The sequence below is a fragment of the Morone saxatilis genome, unplaced genomic scaffold, assembly GCF_004916995.1.
Source record: "Morone saxatilis isolate NCDOM2014 unplaced genomic scaffold, NCSU_SB_2.0 Contig5, whole genome shotgun sequence".
Lineage (NCBI taxonomy): Eukaryota > Metazoa > Chordata > Actinopteri > Moronidae > Morone > Morone saxatilis.
This window is the reverse complement of record NW_023340095.1, coordinates 18221647-18241683: the sequence shown is the minus strand read 5'-3', so window position 1 is coordinate 18241683 and position 20037 is coordinate 18221647. Positions and strand designations below refer to the sequence as shown.

Here is a 20037-nt window from a genome sequence, read left to right as displayed (position 1 = left end):
TTGTCATCTTTGTATTTTTACATTACAGGTATTACAATAATACTGGATGATTCTGTGTGTAAATACAATGTCAACATTAATTTTTATCAAAGTTTACGAACTACACACGGACAGTAATACCAAGAACAATATTCCACAGCTTTCCAGTGTTAATGCACTACTCAGTGGCCAATATCCAGCTCCTAATGTTACGCATTTAGGTCTTTTTCACAGCAGATATTTTGACTTACCATAGGAAAAAAAAGCTGAAACTGATAACATTACAATGACTCTTTCCCCCTTTTCCCTTGAATGTAATGGAGACATTTGTGTGATTAAATCTATTTGGTTAGTCAACATTTTATCTGTGAGAAAGGCCTATAGTTTCTGTACTGCAGTGTTTGAAGGCCGACTCACCAACCTCTCTCCAGGGGCTGAGCAGGCCTGATGTTTCTGCTGCTGTATCAATAAATTAAAAGAAACGTTGCTACAGGGGTGATGTTTGTATACTTGTGTTCGGTAATGGTTATTATGCTGACTGTAATAACTAAGAAAGCTGATACTTAAAATGACTACAATGAACTTTAATGCTGTTTATGTTCACAATGGAAAGTCAAACATAGGAAACACATCATTACTGACAACCAGGCATGTGTTACCAAATGGTAAAAATGGTTCATGCTACCTACATAACTCTTACAAATCTCTCATTGTACATTTATCGTTTGGTATGATTTTAAAGCATGCCATGCAAAAGCTTATACACACATACAAAAATACATATCTTAATACACTCTAAATCTCTTATTCTCTTCCCTTAAGATAGTTAAATCATTTGAATTTTGTTAGAACTGGTTCTCATACTAGTCTACAGCCTCACAGAAGTGCTTTGAACTGAGTACTGATGTCAGCTTGGTATCACGCTGATGTTTAGTGGGTAATATTGACATGTTCATTGTCGGGGGCACCGGGGCGAAACATTGCTGTTATGCACCTGCTGCCCCCAAGTTCCCATCAAGCACATTACACACACCACAGAAATTCCCAAACAAATTTGCATGTAATTAAATTACCAAAAAAGCAGCTGACACAGTAAACCTTGGGCCTGGGACAAATGCCTGCTTTGGCTGGTTGGTAATCCAGCCTTGACACAAAATACCCCTGAGGCTGTACACTTTTTTAAATGATAAATCAAAGACTAATTGAAATTTAGACCTGATGCGCTTAGAGAAAAACAGGCCATCACCAAAGTGATTACAATTCACCCCGTGGGGAACATGATTGTTGGTAGGAAATGTCAATCCCTTTTTCGAGACACGTCACTGAACTTAAAATGTCAACACGTTGGTGGTGCCAGAGGAAAAGTCAGGGCATAACCAAAGTCAGTAAACTCCATGAAAGTCTGGGGACTGACCATAAATTTCAATCAAATATTTGTGAAAAAAAGTCCTTTTTCACACCAACCCTACTGACATTAAATAGTAAGGTAGACACAGGTGTTTGCAATGATACTAATTAAGGTGCTGTTCCATTAAGTGTATCAGAGCCTTCCCAGTGAGCCAACATGCACAATAGCAGCACCCTGACTGTATTCCCTGAATGGAAACTTAATTAGTATCATTGGTAACACCTGTGTCTATCTATCTATCTATCTATCTATCTATAGGCCATATTTTCTTTCTTTTTTGTCTTTATTGTTAATTTTATGCTTCTTGACTGTAGTACATCTTCATTTATATGTTTCTCGTGCTGTGTTTATTGTTATGCACCTATATAGGCAAATTCCTTGTGTGTGAAAAACCTACTTGGCAATAAACCTAAATCAGATTATATTCCTGTCAAAGTGGCAAAGAGGTCTATTCCACCTCTGGGATAGTCCCCATCTTCCAAGGCACTGTAACAATACCAATGCACAGTGAGAGCAGATGAGAAGGCGGGCTCCTGTCCCATTGTAGCCCTCTCTACCAGGAACCAACGCTGCAACCTCTTCGTGCTCCCTGCTGTTTTCCCGATGCACTTCCGTAGTAACCGGATGTTGCTGAGCAGCATCGGAGCGCTTGTTAAGTCCAGACTCAAACCCAGCAAAAATGTGAACCTGCTGTGTTTTGCAAGGTGCTGCTGGAAGCGTTCAGGGGAAACTAGATGTCTCCGTTCTCCTTATATGCTCTGTTAATATCTAGTGAAGCTCCGGCCGACGGTAAGCTGTGGCGTTCACTTACGTTTAGCTATTAGCTCCTGGACGAAGTAGCATTAGCATGGTTAGCTCCGCCGGCTATCGCCAGGTTGACAACGTCTTTCACTTTGTGTTTCTGTGTGTTTTCATAAATGGGCTTTAAACTAATACGCATGGCTGTTGTGTAGAGAACCGGCTTTAATGCGAGTGGTCTGTTTTTAATAGGTAACATTAGCGTTACACGTGCTGCCTGTGCAACATAAACACAGTTTAAACCATTCAGAGGCTAACCTGTATTCTTCTTGGTTTTACTCATTTACTAGACAGCTTAAGGAAAACCAGGTTTCTTTTTACCCTCGGGTTTCCAGCTCCTCGAGGGTGTACGCTCTTTCTGTTTTTAGGGATTTGACACTGTTGGTATAGTAGTACTTGTCCTTTTTGTTTTACATGGTTTTTAGCTTTTTATTCACAGTCTGTGTCTTCCTACAGAGCCCAATAATAACTACACATTTCACCTGTGAAAAGTTACATTTTGCTTATAGCTTGGAGGACGTTTTGTTTTAAAGTTCTGCGTGTCTATGACCACTTTGTCACTCAGGGTTTTACTTGTTTTGGTAGAAACACACTGCTCATGATTTGCTTCCTGTGTGTTTCTTGCAGTGTTCTTGCTGTGCCTTACCAAATCGTGAACCATGATGGAGCGAAGAAGAGCCTTAACTATTCCATTTACTGTTGACAAGGACAGCTTGGTATGTATGACCCATGGTTTTGAAATATGCCTTTTTAACAACATGCATGTTAACTTGTGCACAAAATCATCACCAGCCAAATGCTGGTAAAAAATGCTGCTGGTAAAAATGAATCAATCACTAACCATTTAGCCGACGGACAAAAATAAATCTTGCTCCCTGCTTGTAAGCTTTTAATGTGCAGCTTTAATTTGCTTTTCACCCTGGCTAGATATTTAGTGATGCTTGCTTTATGGCTGCTATCATAAATTGTGCCAATCATGCTCACATGCTCACAGTGATTTGGGATTATGTAATGGTTGTACTCTTTGATCACCAGTCTGTGGATCAGTAAGCACTCCTCACTAGACAGCCTCCAACAAGCAGGAGGAGCTGCAATAAGGTGCTGCTAGGGCCGTTCAATGTGACCAAAATCTCACATCCTGACAATGACACACATCATGATATAGCCCATTTTCTGTAAATTCAATTTATAAATAGTTTAGATGCAATGGCCACAGGGAATGTTATTACATTTTTAATTATATACTCAACAAATAAAAAGTACTTACTGACATTTGATTATTTTTATCCTTTTATTTAGAACCTTTGTGCAAATATTCAATTAATCATGTAACAGTATATAAAATATAATGAGAGAGAGAGAGAGAGAGAATACGTTTACCATCACACAAGACACCAAATGAAGTAGGTTGGTATTTTTATCTGAAAAATGACTTTTAAAAAAAGATAAATCAAAGTACTTGCTAATTTATTACCTGTTGATCAATCTAATCAATCAACTTGTTTTTCAGCTGTAGCTACTACCCATGAGCACATTTGAAATGTGGTGCCAGCTTATGTACGCTGCTTTAATACCAGTTTGGCTAAACAGCTGCGACCACATAGAAAAGAAAAAGTAATGTATTACAGATCAAAATGACAAGCTTTGCTCATTGCTGTGTGTGCACATCTATGGCTGTTTCATTTCATTCGTTTTATGCAAGCATGGTAACTAACCAGCATGTGAATTTTAGATGGAAAGCCCATTCAGAATCCCCATGACATGTTTTTCATCAGAGTGTGGAAAGTTTGAAAGACAGGTACAACCATATCTTTGCTCTCTCTGTGACCATATGAACAAATCTTATGGTGCTATTCTGGATTATTTTTGGGACTCTAACTGATTCCTTCTTGTCAACAGGTTTCCTGGACCGAAATTGCTTGCAAACGGAGACATCGTGATTTACAGCACAAAAATGGGTCCGTGCTGTGTGATCACAACCATGCAGCCATGGTCACATTGGAAATGGCCAGGTAAGCAGGTGCTGACAAGAGAGTTTTGACAGATGGACTTTTTTTTTAGGCTATTGATTACAGGCAGAATTACCTGATCATTGATCTGCCGATCAGTTAAAACTGACAGGTATGCCACTAGTTCGAGTCATCTAAACTAAAACTGGGCTGTGAATTTATTATTATTGTTATTTTTCCAAGATGGCTTCCTACTTTGCTACAGCACATTTAAGAAGGTGTCCAAAACAAGTACATCATTCTAAGGCTAATGTGTAACAAGTCTGGGTTGTGATTATCTACTATAAACAGCCCTCTGCTATCCGCTGACGTTGATCCAACAGTAACTTAGTGGACTACTGACACAACTGTACCCTGGGTTGCACTATGCCTCTCTGCTCATCAGAATCGATGCAGTGTACGTACTGTCTTAGATTGTTTAGAGTATTGCTATACTTGAGACAAGGATATTTGAACTGAGACACCGAGTATCTGCCAGTGAGTTAGCTCATAAACAGCATTAAAGTTCATTGTAGTCAGCCAAAGGATGGCATAAACACAGATCACAGTCACCCCGACATAACTGTAAAACAGGTTTGGACCATTAAAAAATCTTAGAGAGAGATCTCATGTGGCGCAAATGCAAAAGAAAACACCTAAAGAGAAGATTTAACCTGTAACTCTTTGTGGGAGACACCGCTACCAGAAACATGAGCGGTAAGACAATTTATAACACTGCTGCCCAGATGCTATGTCTTGTCGCATAGAAAGAAATTTCCTCAATGGATAACCAAACAGCCCAAACTTAATCAGATTGTTCTACGTCTGAGGGCCCATGATGTTTGCAGAGAGCAATCAGAAGTGCTAAAGTGTTTTTTATCAGTGGACCACTGCCAACAATCCACAGGATCAGCAGACTCTTAGGACTCAACACATGGCTCAGCAAAACCTGTGGTTCGCAAAGGGATCAATTGATAACTTAAATCTTTTCAGGGCAGATTGTCTCCACCCAAGCAGATCTGAATAAAGTTAAAGTACTGTTGGACCATTTTCAGTTCAGTCTGCTACACCCATCAGCCCAGGCCTAAGATGGTGCAGTCTCTGTGCGACACAGACAAAACATCACTGCCTCATTGTCAGCATATTGACAACCAGCTCATGAATCACTCTCAGGCTCTCTCCTAATGAGAATGATAAGGTCAGCAAGGTTAGGGTGCAGGGACAGGTCAGCTTACTGTCAAAACTAAACACAGAAGCAGCATTCAGTTTTTATACACCACATATTGCATTTATTATGATTATTATTATTATTATTATTATTATTCATACAGTATATTGTACTTATCATTCTACTGTCTCATTGGATTTTTATACTGCCTGTGTTTCTGTTGTCTTTTCTTAATGCCTTTCTGTCTTTATCTAAAGCACCTGCCTCGTTGTTGAAAGGTGCCATACAAATAAACTTGCCCTGCCTCGACTGTGTAGTTCATTGCAGTTTCTTAAACTTTCACAAGATGGGGCACTCTTAAAAGTCTCATAGAGGTGATTTACTGCAGTATTCTTATTTTTTCAGTGCCTTCAGCAATATTAAACATTTCTGTAAAAAATGTAATTAAGCAGTTATGGCCATTTAATGAGGTAATATGGCACTTCTAGTGTACCACTACTACACTACTGAGAATATTTGCGTGTCAAAGTTAATTGTCCTCCCAAGTTTTGTCTTAATCTGACTTGTGGTTCCTCAAGACATTCTTTATTTCACACCACAAACATAAAACCACCCTTGCCTTATTTTCAAGACTGTCTGGCATGTGTTATTTGTGTGTACAGTATTAATTTTCTGCAGTGCTCCATGTTGCACTGCCAAAAGGAGACTGCCTATAAGCACCATGACTCGAGACCAAGCTTATCATGACTACACACATGGCTTATCTACACCAGTCTTCTTGCCTACCCCTCCCTCGTGATCAGCTGGCATAAATAAAGGCTGACTTGGAATGGTAGATGAGCAATAAGTTAGAATGTGTTGAGGGGGCACAATGTTGAAGAGAAGAGGCTGCTCTGGGAAGGTTGTGAATAATTGCTTCTCTGTTTCCTCCTGTAGGAGAAAGCCCTGTCTGATCCTGACAGATATCCTAAAGACAGAAAAGGGAAGGGCTTATATGGAAAGGATAAAACAGAATTGTACCTTGGGAAATCAACAAGTGTCAAGTACGCGGAGGAAGACTGGTCGGGGCAGAGAAGAACCCCTGATTTGCCGAGACACAAGGTCCACTCAAAGGGAGACTAGGAATGATAAAATCAACAATGTAACCACTAAACACAACCAGAAGACCACCTCATCACCCCCTCAAAGGTAGGAAGTCCCTTTTAAAGCTACAGCAGGCAGCCAGTTAGCTTAGCTTGCATAAGGACTGGAAATGAGGGGGGGGCAGCTTGGCTCTGTGCATATGTAACAAAGTTTGCGTGCCAGCACCACTAAAGCTCACTAATTAACATGTTACATCTTGTGTATTTAATTGAAATTGAAGTGTGAAAACAACAAGTTGTTATTTTACAGTTGGTAATGTGCTGGACTATTTCTTGACCGGGAGCAGTGACTTCCTGGTGTTTTGTTGTCAGTGGAAGTGATACTCCAACACACAACTCCATTTGTGTATTTTCTACCCTCAGCCTTTTCACTCCAGTGATGGCTGCTCACCTAGCGAATTATAGGGACTGTGTTTCTCCCACTTCCTACTCCTGTTAATGACACACGTATTTATTGTCTCCCTCTTGGCTGAGTAAGGCTGACTACCAAAGTCATATTTTGATAATGCTTCTACTGTACTGTTTGTTTTAAGTTATCATTATTCACATAATAGAGATGTATGGCATAAAGTCTTCCTGGGTCCCAGGGTGTCAGTAGACTGCCAATTCTACCTGTGGCTTCTGCACAGCACAGTGTTATTCCTGCGGGCTTGCAGCATCTCTAGAATAATAATAAGATAGACAGTTGCAGAAAAGAAAGGGAGACTCACGCCATTAAGCGCCTGACTATGAATAATGAGCCAGAAAATGGAACCCACTTGCATGAGAAGCTTGTTGGGTCGTTTTCTTCTAAACAGTACATTTTCTGTGTGGGCTCGTCTCTTTGTCTTACATCTGATGCTGTATTGTATTTGCACAAGAAATAGACTACACTTCAAAAGTCAGGGAAGTGTGGTGGTTTTCCACATAGACCTGTGAATAATGAACAAAAATAGCCACAAAAGCAGTAGGAGGTATTCTTTAATAGGGCAATTTCTTCTATTTATTTTCAATTTCAAACTAAGGAGAAATTGCCTTTTAATGAAGTTTGGCTCGGCCTGCTACATCCTTGGCTCGCCATATTTTCCAGGCAAAAAACTTGGTTGGTTTTTATGTGTTTAGTCTCGGATAATTTGTGATTATGTGCAGCTACGCTACTTTATGGGGCTTTGCTGAAAAAATGTAACAAAGTACGATGCCTAATTAGAACATGGTATTGATTCTTTCATGTCTTCAGATCACGACTGAGGAGAAGGTTAAATGTTGATGACGAAGTGGCCAAAGAAGAAAGAGATATTGAGGAGGTGATAATAGGCAAGGACCGTGCAGAGGACTACAAATTCGCTGAAGTTGTTGGTGTGTAAACATGAAGACATTCAGACACTATTATTATTACTAATATTATGCCTTGAAAAAATCATGCTTAGATTTTCCTCCTTTCCCCTGACCTCTCAGATGTCCTTTAATGTAAGGTTTGTTCTAGTGCAAAACCTTTATTGATACTCCTGGCCTTGCTTCCAGAGTAAAAAAACAGATGCTGCACTTTATAGTAGGGATGCCCCGATCAAGGTAAAACAAAAGATCGGATCAAAGCTCAACATAGCCAATACCGCTTCACAATTTAGCCCTTAATTTATAGTATACCGTAGTGTAGTAGTATAGTAGTAGTAGTAGTAGTGTTTCTTTTAACAACACAGGTTGATCAGTGTTTCTCTGTCTTATTCAGATTGTGGTTTGTCGGTGAGCTGGGAGCCTGCTGAGGATAGAAGAAGTTCTGATGAGTTCTCCCCTGGTGCCATAAAGGACAGGTGGACTGATCCAGAAAAAGAAGTACAAAACAGTTTGGTGAGTACTGTATGGGTGACAGACAAAGCTTCAAAACATAGTCTCACCAAAGAGTAAAGTTTACCCAAACATCCCAGTTGCTACAAAAAGCATGATAGAAAGTATTTTCCATCAGTGACACCACCACCAAATAGCAAATATTGTGTGAGCATTGTGGTTCTTTTCATTACGATCCGTCATGTTTAAATAAAGCAACAGTTTTACAGCACAATAGCCATTACTAAATAGACAAAACCAGTAATGTTCTGTATTCCATGTGAAAAATGATAATGTCAGATCTATAAAGACCGCCCTGCAGTTGAACATGGGACATGGCCCAAATCGGTGCTGTAGCAGCGTGAGTTGTCTGCTTAGCTCACACAGGTGATGTGTTATGTGCTGTCTTAACAGAAGAGGAAAAGAAAGGATGCAGGGGCCCAGTGTAACGGAACAGGCAGCCCCAAACGCCACCGTGAGAGTGTACTTCGCCTCACTGGAGAAGACGGAAGAGATGGAAGACCAGCCCTGACGGGTTTTTGCCTGGAAGAAAGTGGAGAAGACGGGGATTTGGAGAGCCTCGATCGTAGCATTGTACAGTTCACTGTTGGAGCAGATGATCCAACAGAAGCTCTGGTCCCAATCATCAGTCCTACTTTGGAGGCCAGAGACTTTATTGGTACTCCCAGACAAAGTATATTGTCTAGCCAGGACAGCACAACCAAAAGAAGCCCCTCTGAACCCAGTGAGTACACCAACACAGGCCGAGTGAAGCCAGAAAAGCTTTTAAATCTGATAGCTTCATTCTACTGCTGAAACGTTTATTTATGAGGGAACTCAAGAAACAGTTACTGCCAGCTTTATACCATTTTGCTGGTTGTATACTTTTAACAAGGTGTACCAAATAAACTGGCAACTGGGTGTATTTTCCTCTGCTATGTGGCTCAAGCATTATGTTCATGACATTGACCACAATCATTTGTGAGGTATTTTGTTGTTTTGTCTTGGACCTTCTTGTTTTTTTGGCTGCGTGTGTGTGTGCGCAGCATCTTAGTAGCTACTGGGTTTCCTCTTTTTGTCCTACTCACGTGTCTTTTCCAGGATTACTGCTGTCCTTGCTCTACCTCAAAGCCCATTACACCTCCTTCATGCAGTGCCAATTAAGGGCATGTTTGTGCTTGGGAGTGTGCGTGTCTTTGAGAGCAGTAAGATAGCACAATAATTCCCAAGAAAAATTCACACTGGGCCTGATCTGTTTGTCATGCTTGTATTTCAGTTGTGCTGTCCAGTGACGATGAGGAGAGCTGTGACGTTCCTCAGCCCTGCAGCCCAGCGCTCCGTACTCTGGTCACTGTAGAAGAAGCAGTAATACATGCACAATCCCCAAAAGCTGTGGCCAAACAGCAAGAAGCTTCTCACATAGAGGACATGCAGGTTGGCATAATGTGTCCCTGTACTATATTTATATCCATACCTCTTCATTACAACAGACACGTATTTCAGAAAAGGATCAAGAATGGTTCTGTTTGACAACTTAGTCTTATATCTGAGCAGACATGGATTTTAGGATATAGTAAATGGAACATTCTGATTATTCTCGTCTAATTCAAGCAAACTCTAAAAGTAGTTGCATTTCTTGGTTATAGAGCCAGCATATTTGTAGCATAGTGCCCCCCAGAACCCCACATTTTAGACCCACGGTTAACAGTTTTAAAACGTAGCTGTATTTGGAAACAAAAAAACATGTTGCAGGGGCAGAGAAAGCTTGAGCTAACAGGAGCTTCATACAAGCTTTATTTTACAATGGGATCCATTTACAAAATAGAAAATGTACCTGTTGTAATGTACTGTTCAGATCATTTTACCCCCAGAAGATATTCTTGAGAGAGATGTTTTGATAACAACATACTTTGATTATACCAAAAAAGCAGCAGTGTGGATTGCTGTCAACTGTTGTTATTCTTAATACTTCCACTAGATGGCGCCATAGCAGAACATTTTCCAATCTTGCACATAGTGGGTTTAAAATATTGAAATTAACATGATTTCTGTTGTAATATTGCTTTCAACTAAATTGCTTGACCTAACAGCTATGTCTCATTGTAGTATGGAGGTTATTGTACTGTTATAGTGTGATACTGTTGTGTGTACCTGCCTTACTGTTGACCTTTCACCCTGTTTGCACCATTTTCTTTAAACTGCATATGTTGATGTGTTGCAGGTGTTGCATGTAGTTGTAGAGAATCCTCCGGTGGAGGTTTCTCTCATCCCTAGTGTAGACTACTGTGTGAGTGTGGCCTTCTCCGCTTTGCACTGTGGAGGTTTCCAAGGGAAATCGAATGGAGACTTAATGGTATAACCCATAAATACATGCATTTTGCTGCTGGCATCACATTCAGCAAGTGTAACACATTGTTATTCTCCTTTCATAGATGGCAGACCAAAAAATCATCATCCCACTGAAAGGTAATGCTGTGAATATTTTCTTTTGCTTTTTGACTATATACCACAGTCTTTGTAGAGAAGCTGTGGCCTGCCTATGACCTTTGGTCTTGGCTGTATAAAGTCAGACCCATCTCATCTTGTTTTGGTCATGCTGTCTACACACCATCCAGTCACAGCTTTGTGGTCTATTTTAGATGGTGTGTGTGTTTCCTGGATTAGACCCTCAAGGCTCTAGTACACTTTCACCTCTGAGCCTGTGAAATCTCCCCTTCAGGGAACTAAGGTGGTTATTTCTTGAAATTTGATCTTGGCCGTGTGCAACAAATATGTTTCTTCAATAAAATTTGGGACACACCAAACAACTGTCTTGTGACATTTTCTAGCAAGTACAATTTTGTTTCTGAAAAACAAATTATGACTAAATAACCTTGAATGCAAGAATTAGTTCAGCCTTGAGCCTAGCCTGCAAAAAGCTATACAGGATGTAGCCAGTTCTGCAATCCAACTTTTGGATATTGTTAACTATTTTAGCTCCATATGTTAGCAGCATGGCCATATGGATTCTAGCAAAGCTGTATAATCCTAGTCTTGTTTTCAAATATGTGCTCTATTACACTAAAACAAAAAGTAAGGAATGTCAATCAACAGATGACAGCCCTTTGCACAGCTATAAGCTCATTCATTATCCAGGGTGTTGAGCCGCAGCAGTATTCATTGTTTGATATCAACACTGAGAGCTGCTAAGCTAACCTGGCCGCTTCTTGTCCCCAGACACGAGTGAACAGGTGAGGGTAATGTTAACCATTGAGCGTAAAGAGCTGCAGAGGTACGGAGTTTGGGAGCTGCAGGACCTGGAGGCCCAGAAGCTTCACTTTAAGACTGACGAGGAGCCTTCCCCTCGCGCTATCCTTCTGTTTTGTGTGTCAGAAACTGCTGCAGCTGCTGTACAGCAGGACCTCCTCAAGCTGGGGGTCAAACAAGATGGTCCCACGAACACTGGTGAGAACGCTTACTCTGTAGATACCAGTTCAGAGTACGCTTGGAGTCTGTAGCTGTAGTGTTTCCTGTTTTTTAGTTTAGTTGTTTTTTTTTACCTCCGATATCATCGTCACCAATGTTTGATATGTCACACTATTCTTAATGTAAATGTGCATACTAGATAATATTTGTTATTTCTTTATTTTAAAAGGCAAGGTGAGCCCGTTCATCCTGCTGACCCTGAGAGAACCTCTGGAGGGAATGGAGGGGGCTTTATTGCGCTCCTTGTTGGACATTGACTGTATCCAAAGTCTTGCAAATGAAAAATCCATTGTTTCTCATGATGCAGACAGAGTTAGTAGCTTGGACGACATCCACACTCCTATTCTTTCTGTGGGCCAGTGCATAGAGCTGATTAGAAAAACTGGACTGGACTCTCACCTGCTGTTCCTGTTTGGCCTGGGGAGCACTGAACCTAGACTTAACACAGACCAGGATGGTCCACATTCTGATACAGACAAAAACACCACACAGAAAGAGACAATACTGGAGCCGGAGACAGCGATAGAACGAGACACAGAGACACCACTCAAACCAGTGGAGCTCGAGCATCCCTCTGAGGTAAGTTGTTTTGGCTCGTGACCTCTTAAAATAGCAGCATCTACCTCATCAGAGGTTGTATGTTTACTGATTTTGACTAGTTAAATCAGAGTGATTTTCTTTGCTATATTTAAATCATTTAGGGCCTCAACACACTGGGGGACCTGACAAATAAACAACATGAAAATGTGAAATACTTGTCTGTGAATATGTTTCATCAGAACTATTCATACAGGTAGTGATTTAGCAAATTAGCGTCACCTGGGGGTCACACTGCAGCACTGAACGGCTTGCAGATAGAGAAATCATACTCACTGGGTTCATCTCAGCTGCTTGTCCCGGGGCTCCAGTCTGGTTTATGACAAACAAACAAACAAACAGGTCCGCCATGAGTTGTGATGTGATGACTGTTCTGCACATTGTGATCGGTTGATGCCTTTTTCACTTGCTTTTCTGCTATTCTTGAATTTCCCTCGGGATAAATAAAGTATCTATTTATCTATGTAATATCGGCATTTTGTGTGAAAGTACTACTGACAAACAACCGTTCCAAAAGAAATATACAACACCTCTTAGTGAGTAAAGGCCTTTTGTTCTAAAAACACAAAATCAAAAGAAAAAATTAGAGTAAAGTCTGGAAAAATAAGCATTACTTGTTCAATCATCTTGTGACCCCTCAGATTTATTTCTCATCTCCTTGCGGGGGTCCTGACTCCCTGGTTGGGAGTGGTCCCCATCCTCTATGGGATATTTCACTCTTCTATTGACCTTTACAAAGGTAAATGATTACAATGTAAAATTTGCTGCTATGGTATAAATTTCCTCCCACAGAAGAAAAAGGAGGAACCCGCTCCTGTATACACAGTGTGCCATCGTAGAACCAAAGGATCCTACTCTGTGTCCCTGTGTAAACCAGACTCCAGCTGGATTAAATATAAACATCAGGGCCTAGCCCACAGGCAAGTAACCTACATTATCCCATGTGCAGCTTCTCATGCAAGATTCTTGTAGACAGTGTTGTTCAGTCGTAGGTATGAAAATATAATAGAAGCTGTGGATGCACCGATCCAAGGTTTTCTCTCTCGATTTTGACTACGTACCTCAGTGTATTTGCAGATACAGAATATCATTCTAATGCCAGTTCTTGTTGGCAAACCTGTGTCCCCATCTGTGTCTGCGGGGTCTTAAAAAGTAAAAATCTGAATTTTAGGCTTTTTGGGGACCAATTGCATATCTGCTTATATTAACTGTTACAACTTAACTGTCTAACTACATCTGCAGATAATCATATTAAAATCTTTCTTTCTGCCTCTGCTTAGGTTGATCCAGTTTCCTCCTCCACCATTGAAAGGAGGAATAACTGTTACAATGGAGGACCTGCAGTGCCTTGACAGTGGGCAGTTCCTCAATGATGTTATCATTGACTTTTACCTCAAGTAAGTAAGACATTTTCAAACAAAAAGCTTCAAATTTACTTTGGCTCCTCACAGTTTGCAGAGAGCCTTTGAATTGATTGCGTTGATGTGTTATTGGAACCAGATACCTCCTCCATAAGGCCTCTGCTGCTGTGGCCGAGCGCTCACACATCTTCAGTAGCTTCTTCTACAAGCAGCTGACACGGAGGGACAATGCCAGTGAAGGTGGCACCAGTGACTCGTAAGTAGTGCCGGCATAATATAAACCAAAAAACAAATGTTTACTATTGAGACATTTCAGATTTTGGTATGTTCTATGTGTGCACTGATATGTACTACTTCCAGGAAGTAGCCACAGCCTTACTCCCTTGACAAAAGCTCTTTTCTTCTCATGTTTTATACATTATCAGCCTAACAGCGAAGTATCAAAATGGAAGCGTTACAAACTAACATAGCAGTGCGATGACTGCACATTTCCCCTCAGGGCCTTACACTGCTTACTGCTGCAATACTCTCAAGTGTGTTCATGTTCATGTGAAACACTTAAAAGTTGTGTCTCTGTTTTTATTTTTGTCACCTCAGCTGTCAGAGGCAGAGGCGGCACCAACGTGTGAAGACGTGGACACGACATGTAGACATCTTCAAAAAGGACTTCCTGTTTGTGCCTGTCAATCAGGAGTGAGTTAAACACATGAAGAAGTGTATTTGCATTGTATTATTGGGTATATCACATTATATATCACATTTCTCTGTTGTCTGTTTAGGGCTCATTGGTATTTAGTTGTCATTTGCTTTCCGGGACTGGATGAGCCAAAATCTGAGGCCTGGAATGGTCCCAACTCACAGACTGGGGAGATACAGGATCAAGTGGCGGCTAAAAGCCAAAATGATAACAATGAGAAACCACCTACAGTAAATCACAGTGACCATGTGGACACAGAGACTGGTATGTTTGGCTAAATGATAGATGCCTTCTTTGGTAAGCAATTGAATTATTTATGTTGTGGTTGCAAAGCTGAACGGTAATGGTATGTTTTATGTGTTTTATGTGTTTTATGTGTTTTAGGAAACAGTCAAGAAGAACCCACTAAAGATCCAAAACCTGGCCCAGTGGTAAGAACAAATTCTATACTTTGCTTACTTGGAATAACATTATTATTTCTTTCACACAGACAGAATTTTTGAGAGTTTTCTTCCAAATCTGGAGGTCTGATTATTTTCCTTTTTGTTTGTAGACCTGCACTGAGCAGACCTACCAGAAGAAAACAGTTTGCAAGAGGTGAGTATGCCATTACACAGGTGGTCTGCTTTGTTGCATGCACACTACCCTGTACACGTGAAACAATGTAGGTAATAACTAATATGGATTTGAATATTGTATAACAGACATGCCTCTCCTCTCCGTAGGCCGTGTATTCTTGTCATGGATTCCCTCAAACGTTCCCTTCATGAGCGAGTCTTCAAACTCTTACGGGAGTAAGTGTGGCACTTTGAATCCGTATGTCTGTAGCTGCATGCCTGTGTTTAGAAATGTTTGTAAGATAATGCGTGTTTGTCCCTCAGCTACTTAGAGTCAGAATGGGAAGTCCGTCGCGGTTCGTCAAGGGACTTTAGTCCTGATCAGATGCAGAGCTCACACTGCCAAGTTCCCCTTCAGGACAACAGCAGTGACTGCGGCCTCTACCTGCTGCAGTATGTCGAGAGTTTTTTGAAGGTAAAGAACTTGGCAGCATCTCACATAGTCTGGCCATTTAACATTCAATGAGCAACAGCTCTAAATTGTCACATTGAAATTAAAACTCAGTGAGACATTTAAAAGGTTTTTGAGGCATGTACACAGTAACGGAAAATTTCTTCTGCTTCTGCTCTCAGGACCCTGTGGTGCACTTTGACCTCCCTCTACAACTAGAACGTTGGTTTCCACGGCAGCAGGTGCGGAGGAAACGAGACGAAATCAGAGATCTGGTACTAAACCTTTACCGACATCAAAACCTGGATAGTAACAGATAGACACGAGAAGCAGCTCTGCAGTGCATCACATTCCTGTAGCCAATATATTATCACTGCTCATACTGAGCAACGGACACTTCAGTTTGAACTGAAAATATTTCCTTTAAATTAGATGCTGTAATTGTTTAATGCATTAACTTGAACAGAACATGTAAACTTTGTAGACTATCTGTGGGTCCTGTGAGTGAACATGAAGGCATCAAATAATTTAAAATAAACAGGTAGTTCATCCAACCAGAATGAGTTTTAAGGTAGATTGTATGTAGACATGATAATGTTTGTACACCCCATAACTTTTTACTGATTGTTTTTATGCTGCAAGATATTTTATTAAAAAAATAATAATTTTTTATGTAGATTCACAAGTCAAACTAAAAATTGTGTAGCAATGGTTAAACCTAGTTTGTACAGCAAATTGTGAACAGTTTTTTTTTTTTTTACTGAATGGACTGAATTCCCCTGATTTCCTGGCATAGTATAAAATACGTTGCAGTGTCCTTTCTGAATTTCATTATAAGATTACATGCCATTGACGCCTCAGGAACTGTAATCCCAACATGAAGCAGCAATTCCATCTTTTGCCCTTTGTCGGATACATGGAACTAGAAAAATGTTACTGTTTCAGTCACTCAGTGCCTCACTCAGTTATCCTGTTAGCCTCCCAGTGCTAGATAGGAAACACGATGCTGTCTATAGATGACAGTAAGCTGGGCCAGGGGTCAGCAACCTTTACTATTAAGAGCCATTTTCCAAAAACAAAGAAAAATTTGTCTGGAGCCACAGAGCATATTTGAGCCTTATAATGTTAATTATGCCAGCAGCATTGGTGGTAAAAGCAAACAGATCTGTCCATGCACTATTACATTCTTTATTTTCCTCAGATTTGTTTTTTGTATTTGGAATCCATAGTTAGCCTAGCAAGAGAGACTAGTATCCACCACTATTGAGGTTCGGCAAAATACAGAGGAAAAGGTCAGGATGTAACATACGACGCACGTTTTAGTTGCCGAAATGTTGAAACAATCTTTTTTTATTTGGTGTGTAATGGCTAAACATTTTTACGATTTGACAATGTAAGAATTACTTTAGGTGTATGACAATGATGAATGAAAATGTTAAAAGATAAAAGTTATTCATGTCCATATGATTATTTGTCAAAGGAGCCACTGGAGAGGGGCTAAAGAGCTGCATGTGGCTCCACAGGCGCAGGTTGTCTACGCCTGAGCTAGGCTTGTCCACTTACCTCTTTTTAAGAATCGAACTGTTGTATGTTACCATATATCTGTGACACCCTTTTATACCGCAATCCATCATGCACCCTCAAATCATGCTGGGGCAAAGTAATGGTCCCCGATGTCAACTTCACCTACACAAATGGGCAAAATTAGACAAAATTGGGATTTCAGACTATCAGTGCAGATTACTGTGTGATGTTAGTTTGCATATATTCTGAATACTGATGTGCCATGGAGGTTATTTTGTATCTTGGACATTTCCATTTATTTATCCAGACTTGCAAGAAGTTCAGGGGTGCACATACATTAGCATGTGTAACAGTATTATGCCAAACACAAACCCACTTAATTCAGACCTAAGAGACGTCCCAGTCCATCACTGCTGTTGCCTAAGTTCTTCTCAACAGACTGGATAGTCTAGTAGTTTTTTTCCCTTTTGTTCAGATGTTTGCCTCCTTTAACACTTTGAAGTCCTCGAAGACATGTTTTTTTAAGACATTTGTGTTGGATGAATATATAGAAGCCGGTCCCAAAATATCTTTGGTTTCAATTGTGTATTAAAACTTGTAGACCAAATTGTTGTTATACTGTTGTTTTTTGTTTTTCTACTTTTTCTGTCATCTGGAACACAAGCTGAGATATTTCCATTAAAGAAATGTGTGTTTTCCTGAGGTATTATATGACAAATGCCAACTGGACAATATTTTAAATGTTATCCTGAGTCTTGACCTCGTGTCTTAAATGGTTTTTATAACAAGATGAGGATTAGAGGTTGGTAACACACAGAGTCTGAATGTCTGTGTTGTAAATGAGTTGATTTATTCCTTTTTATTTATTAGAAGTTTTCTTTGGCTCCTGTTCTCAAACCTTTTTTCTATTACTGTTTCTAATTCTCCTTTTGACCAGAAGAGCCAACTTTGTTCTTCTCAGGCCAAAAGGCTTCCTTTGCAAATGCCTCTACAGTACGTTACAATGCTTTCCAGTGTAAACTATTAGGAGAGTTACACGGTCAGCTTAGGTGTATTTACTGTCTCAGTCTGTCAGATCCCCTCACAGTCTGACTCCAAGTAATCCCCCCCTCGCATTTTGTATGGCAGTGTGCTGCAGCCATTCTGTGTGCTCAACATTTACACTCAGTTGCCAGTTTATTACAAATGTTTATGCACAGCTAACCCTGTCCTCTGTCTGCACACAGTATTGTTTATACTCTTTGTTTGACATTGTACTATTAGAAGCAGAGGAATGTGTCTCATTGCATCAGGAAAATCTCTCGTACAGTAGTAAAACCCACTGTACTCTAGGCCTACTTGGCTCCCCTGCTGGCTGTCCACGATCTAAGGGTATAGGATCAGGCACACTTTGGAGCTTACAGAGTAAAACATTGGTACAGCCACTGCTATGACCTGGTGTTTGGCCAGATTCCTTCACCATCAACAGTGCCATTAGGCCAGTCAAACTGATCACTTCTGCCTTTGAAGCATTTAAGAGACATTTTAAAATAATTGTTTTATTGATGAATTCTGACCCTGACGCAGAAAGCCTTATGAAACAATTTGCAACTGTTCCTGAAGTTTCAGGTTTTTATCTGTGGTTCAAAAATGCTGTGTATGCCCTGATTACTCTTTATCCATGTTAGCAGCTTGGCTCTATGGCGATGTCTGTCGGTCCACCACTTTGGTCCAACTATTTTACTGGATGGATTTGATACAGATATGGAAGGTTCCCAGATGATAAATCATAATTACTTTGGTGATCTCCTTAACCTTCCTGCAGTACGGCCATGCGGGTGATATTTGTGAATTAGTTTATTCTCTTGCTTTTGACCGAGCACCACCATCTCGTCAAAATTAAAATTTTAAAAATGATACTTTGCAGCCACAGTTGTACTGTGTATTTGGTGCTAATTACCAGATGATAGGATGCTAAAACACTTGATTATAATGGTGAACATGGTAAACACACCTGCTAAACATCACTATGGGATTTGTCATTTTGAGCTCGTTGGCATGCTAATGTCGCCACATTGAGGATAACATAGGTGAGATGTAAAATTAATGCACTGGCTCACTGAACCGTAAGTTTGTTATCCCTCATTACTCTCTCCTATTTTCTTTTCACATACGTAATGCAGCTACTTAACGATAAGAAGAGGATGGTTTCCCTTTTAAAAGCAGGATAAACCCCATACCTAGAGTTTGGGGTTAAAGGTCGAGTCCAGACTAAGCCCATGACTCTCACTGCTGTCAATATATACATACTGAGAGGATTTCAGTTGCTGCTCCTTAGCTGCTGGAACAACCTGACACATAATCACTGTGTTTTTTGGGTGGGAGTGGGTGGGGAGGGGGGATTATTTATTATTTGTAAGGAGCTTCTTTCTAGATTATAGAACGTTATCTGAAGTGACACAGTTCTTCGACTAGAAACTGCAACTGTCTGATCAGCACTTTCCGTTATATGATCCTGTTGGCTTTGGATTTCATTTAGCGCAGCAGATGCAGAACAGCCATTGTGATCTCCAAAGGCTGGATGTGTTTAATGCCATTTGCCTGATTGGATGGCAGGGTGCTTTAACAGTAAAAGGGTCTGTCCTTCGACTCAAATTTTATTTCACTGGCAAACATTTGCTCAGCTGAGTGTTGCAGAAAACATTTAAATCCCGACTAAATAAACTACAACAATATCTGTATGTATTAATGCATCTACCTGCTCGCTGTTGATTCTGTGGCCTTTGTTACCTCCTCTCCGGCCACGTTTCCTCCACACTAAGTGCCCTCCCTTCCCAGTGTTGCTCCAGTAACTTCTTGGCGAGCTCTTCTAAAAGGCTTAGAGCAAACAGGATTAGCAAGCATTAAAAAATCCCCTACTCTCCAGGAGCCATCTGCCTATCTACCTGAGCCAGGAGCTGTCCTCTCCACACCATGGGACACACCTCTCTTCAGCAGGAAGCCAGTGTGTCATAGTGTCGTCAAATGATTTCTGTAGGGGCTTCTGTTATTTTTCTGCGTCTGGAGACTTCTGAACTATGCAAACTTGTAAGAAGCTGTTCACGTTGCTGTTCCATGACTTGA

The 20037-nt window shown here is 40.5% G+C and overlaps 1 protein-coding gene across 3 annotated transcripts; it reads left to right on the top strand.

Annotated features, from left to right (window-relative positions):
* Positions 1 to 1985: 1985 nt before the first annotated feature.
* Positions 1986 to 17542, top strand: senp7 (SUMO specific peptidase 7). Of its 3 annotated transcripts, XM_035676458.1 has the most exons (23): positions 1986 to 2176; positions 2813 to 2901; positions 3918 to 3983; positions 4085 to 4197; positions 6278 to 6529; positions 7700 to 7818; positions 8189 to 8307; positions 8698 to 9028; positions 9560 to 9717; positions 10505 to 10636; positions 10716 to 10749; positions 11500 to 11727; positions 11918 to 12327; positions 13138 to 13265; positions 13626 to 13742; positions 13846 to 13962; positions 14304 to 14399; positions 14486 to 14667; positions 14788 to 14834; positions 14957 to 15000; positions 15129 to 15197; positions 15285 to 15435; positions 15594 to 17542. In XM_035676458.1, exons 2-23 carry the CDS (start codon positions 2845 to 2847, stop codon positions 15729 to 15731), a joined length of 3108 nt encoding a protein of 1035 aa, XP_035532351.1. In that variant the 5' UTR covers positions 1986 to 2176; positions 2813 to 2844; the 3' UTR covers positions 15732 to 17542. The 3 variants fall into 3 exon arrangements, with proteins under 3 accessions (XP_035532351.1, XP_035532353.1, XP_035532352.1); XM_035676460.1 differs by lacking the exon at positions 10505 to 10636; XM_035676459.1 differs by lacking the exon at positions 3918 to 3983 and having other exon boundaries at positions 1987 to 2176.
* The last annotated feature ends 2495 nt before the right edge of the window (positions 17543 to 20037 follow it).

Coding starts and splice junctions, on each gene's coding strand:
- senp7 (XM_035676458.1), top strand. CDS start 2,845: ATGATGGAGCGAAGAAGAGCCTTAACTATTCCATTTACTGTTGACAAG. Junction 10,750..11,499: donor AATCATCATCCCACTGAAAG/GTAATGCTGTGA, acceptor TCTTGTCCCCAG/ACACGAGTGAACAGGTGAGG. Junction 14,400..14,485: donor TTTGTGCCTGTCAATCAGGA/GTGAGTTAAACA, acceptor TTGTCTGTTTAG/GGCTCATTGGTATTTAGTTG.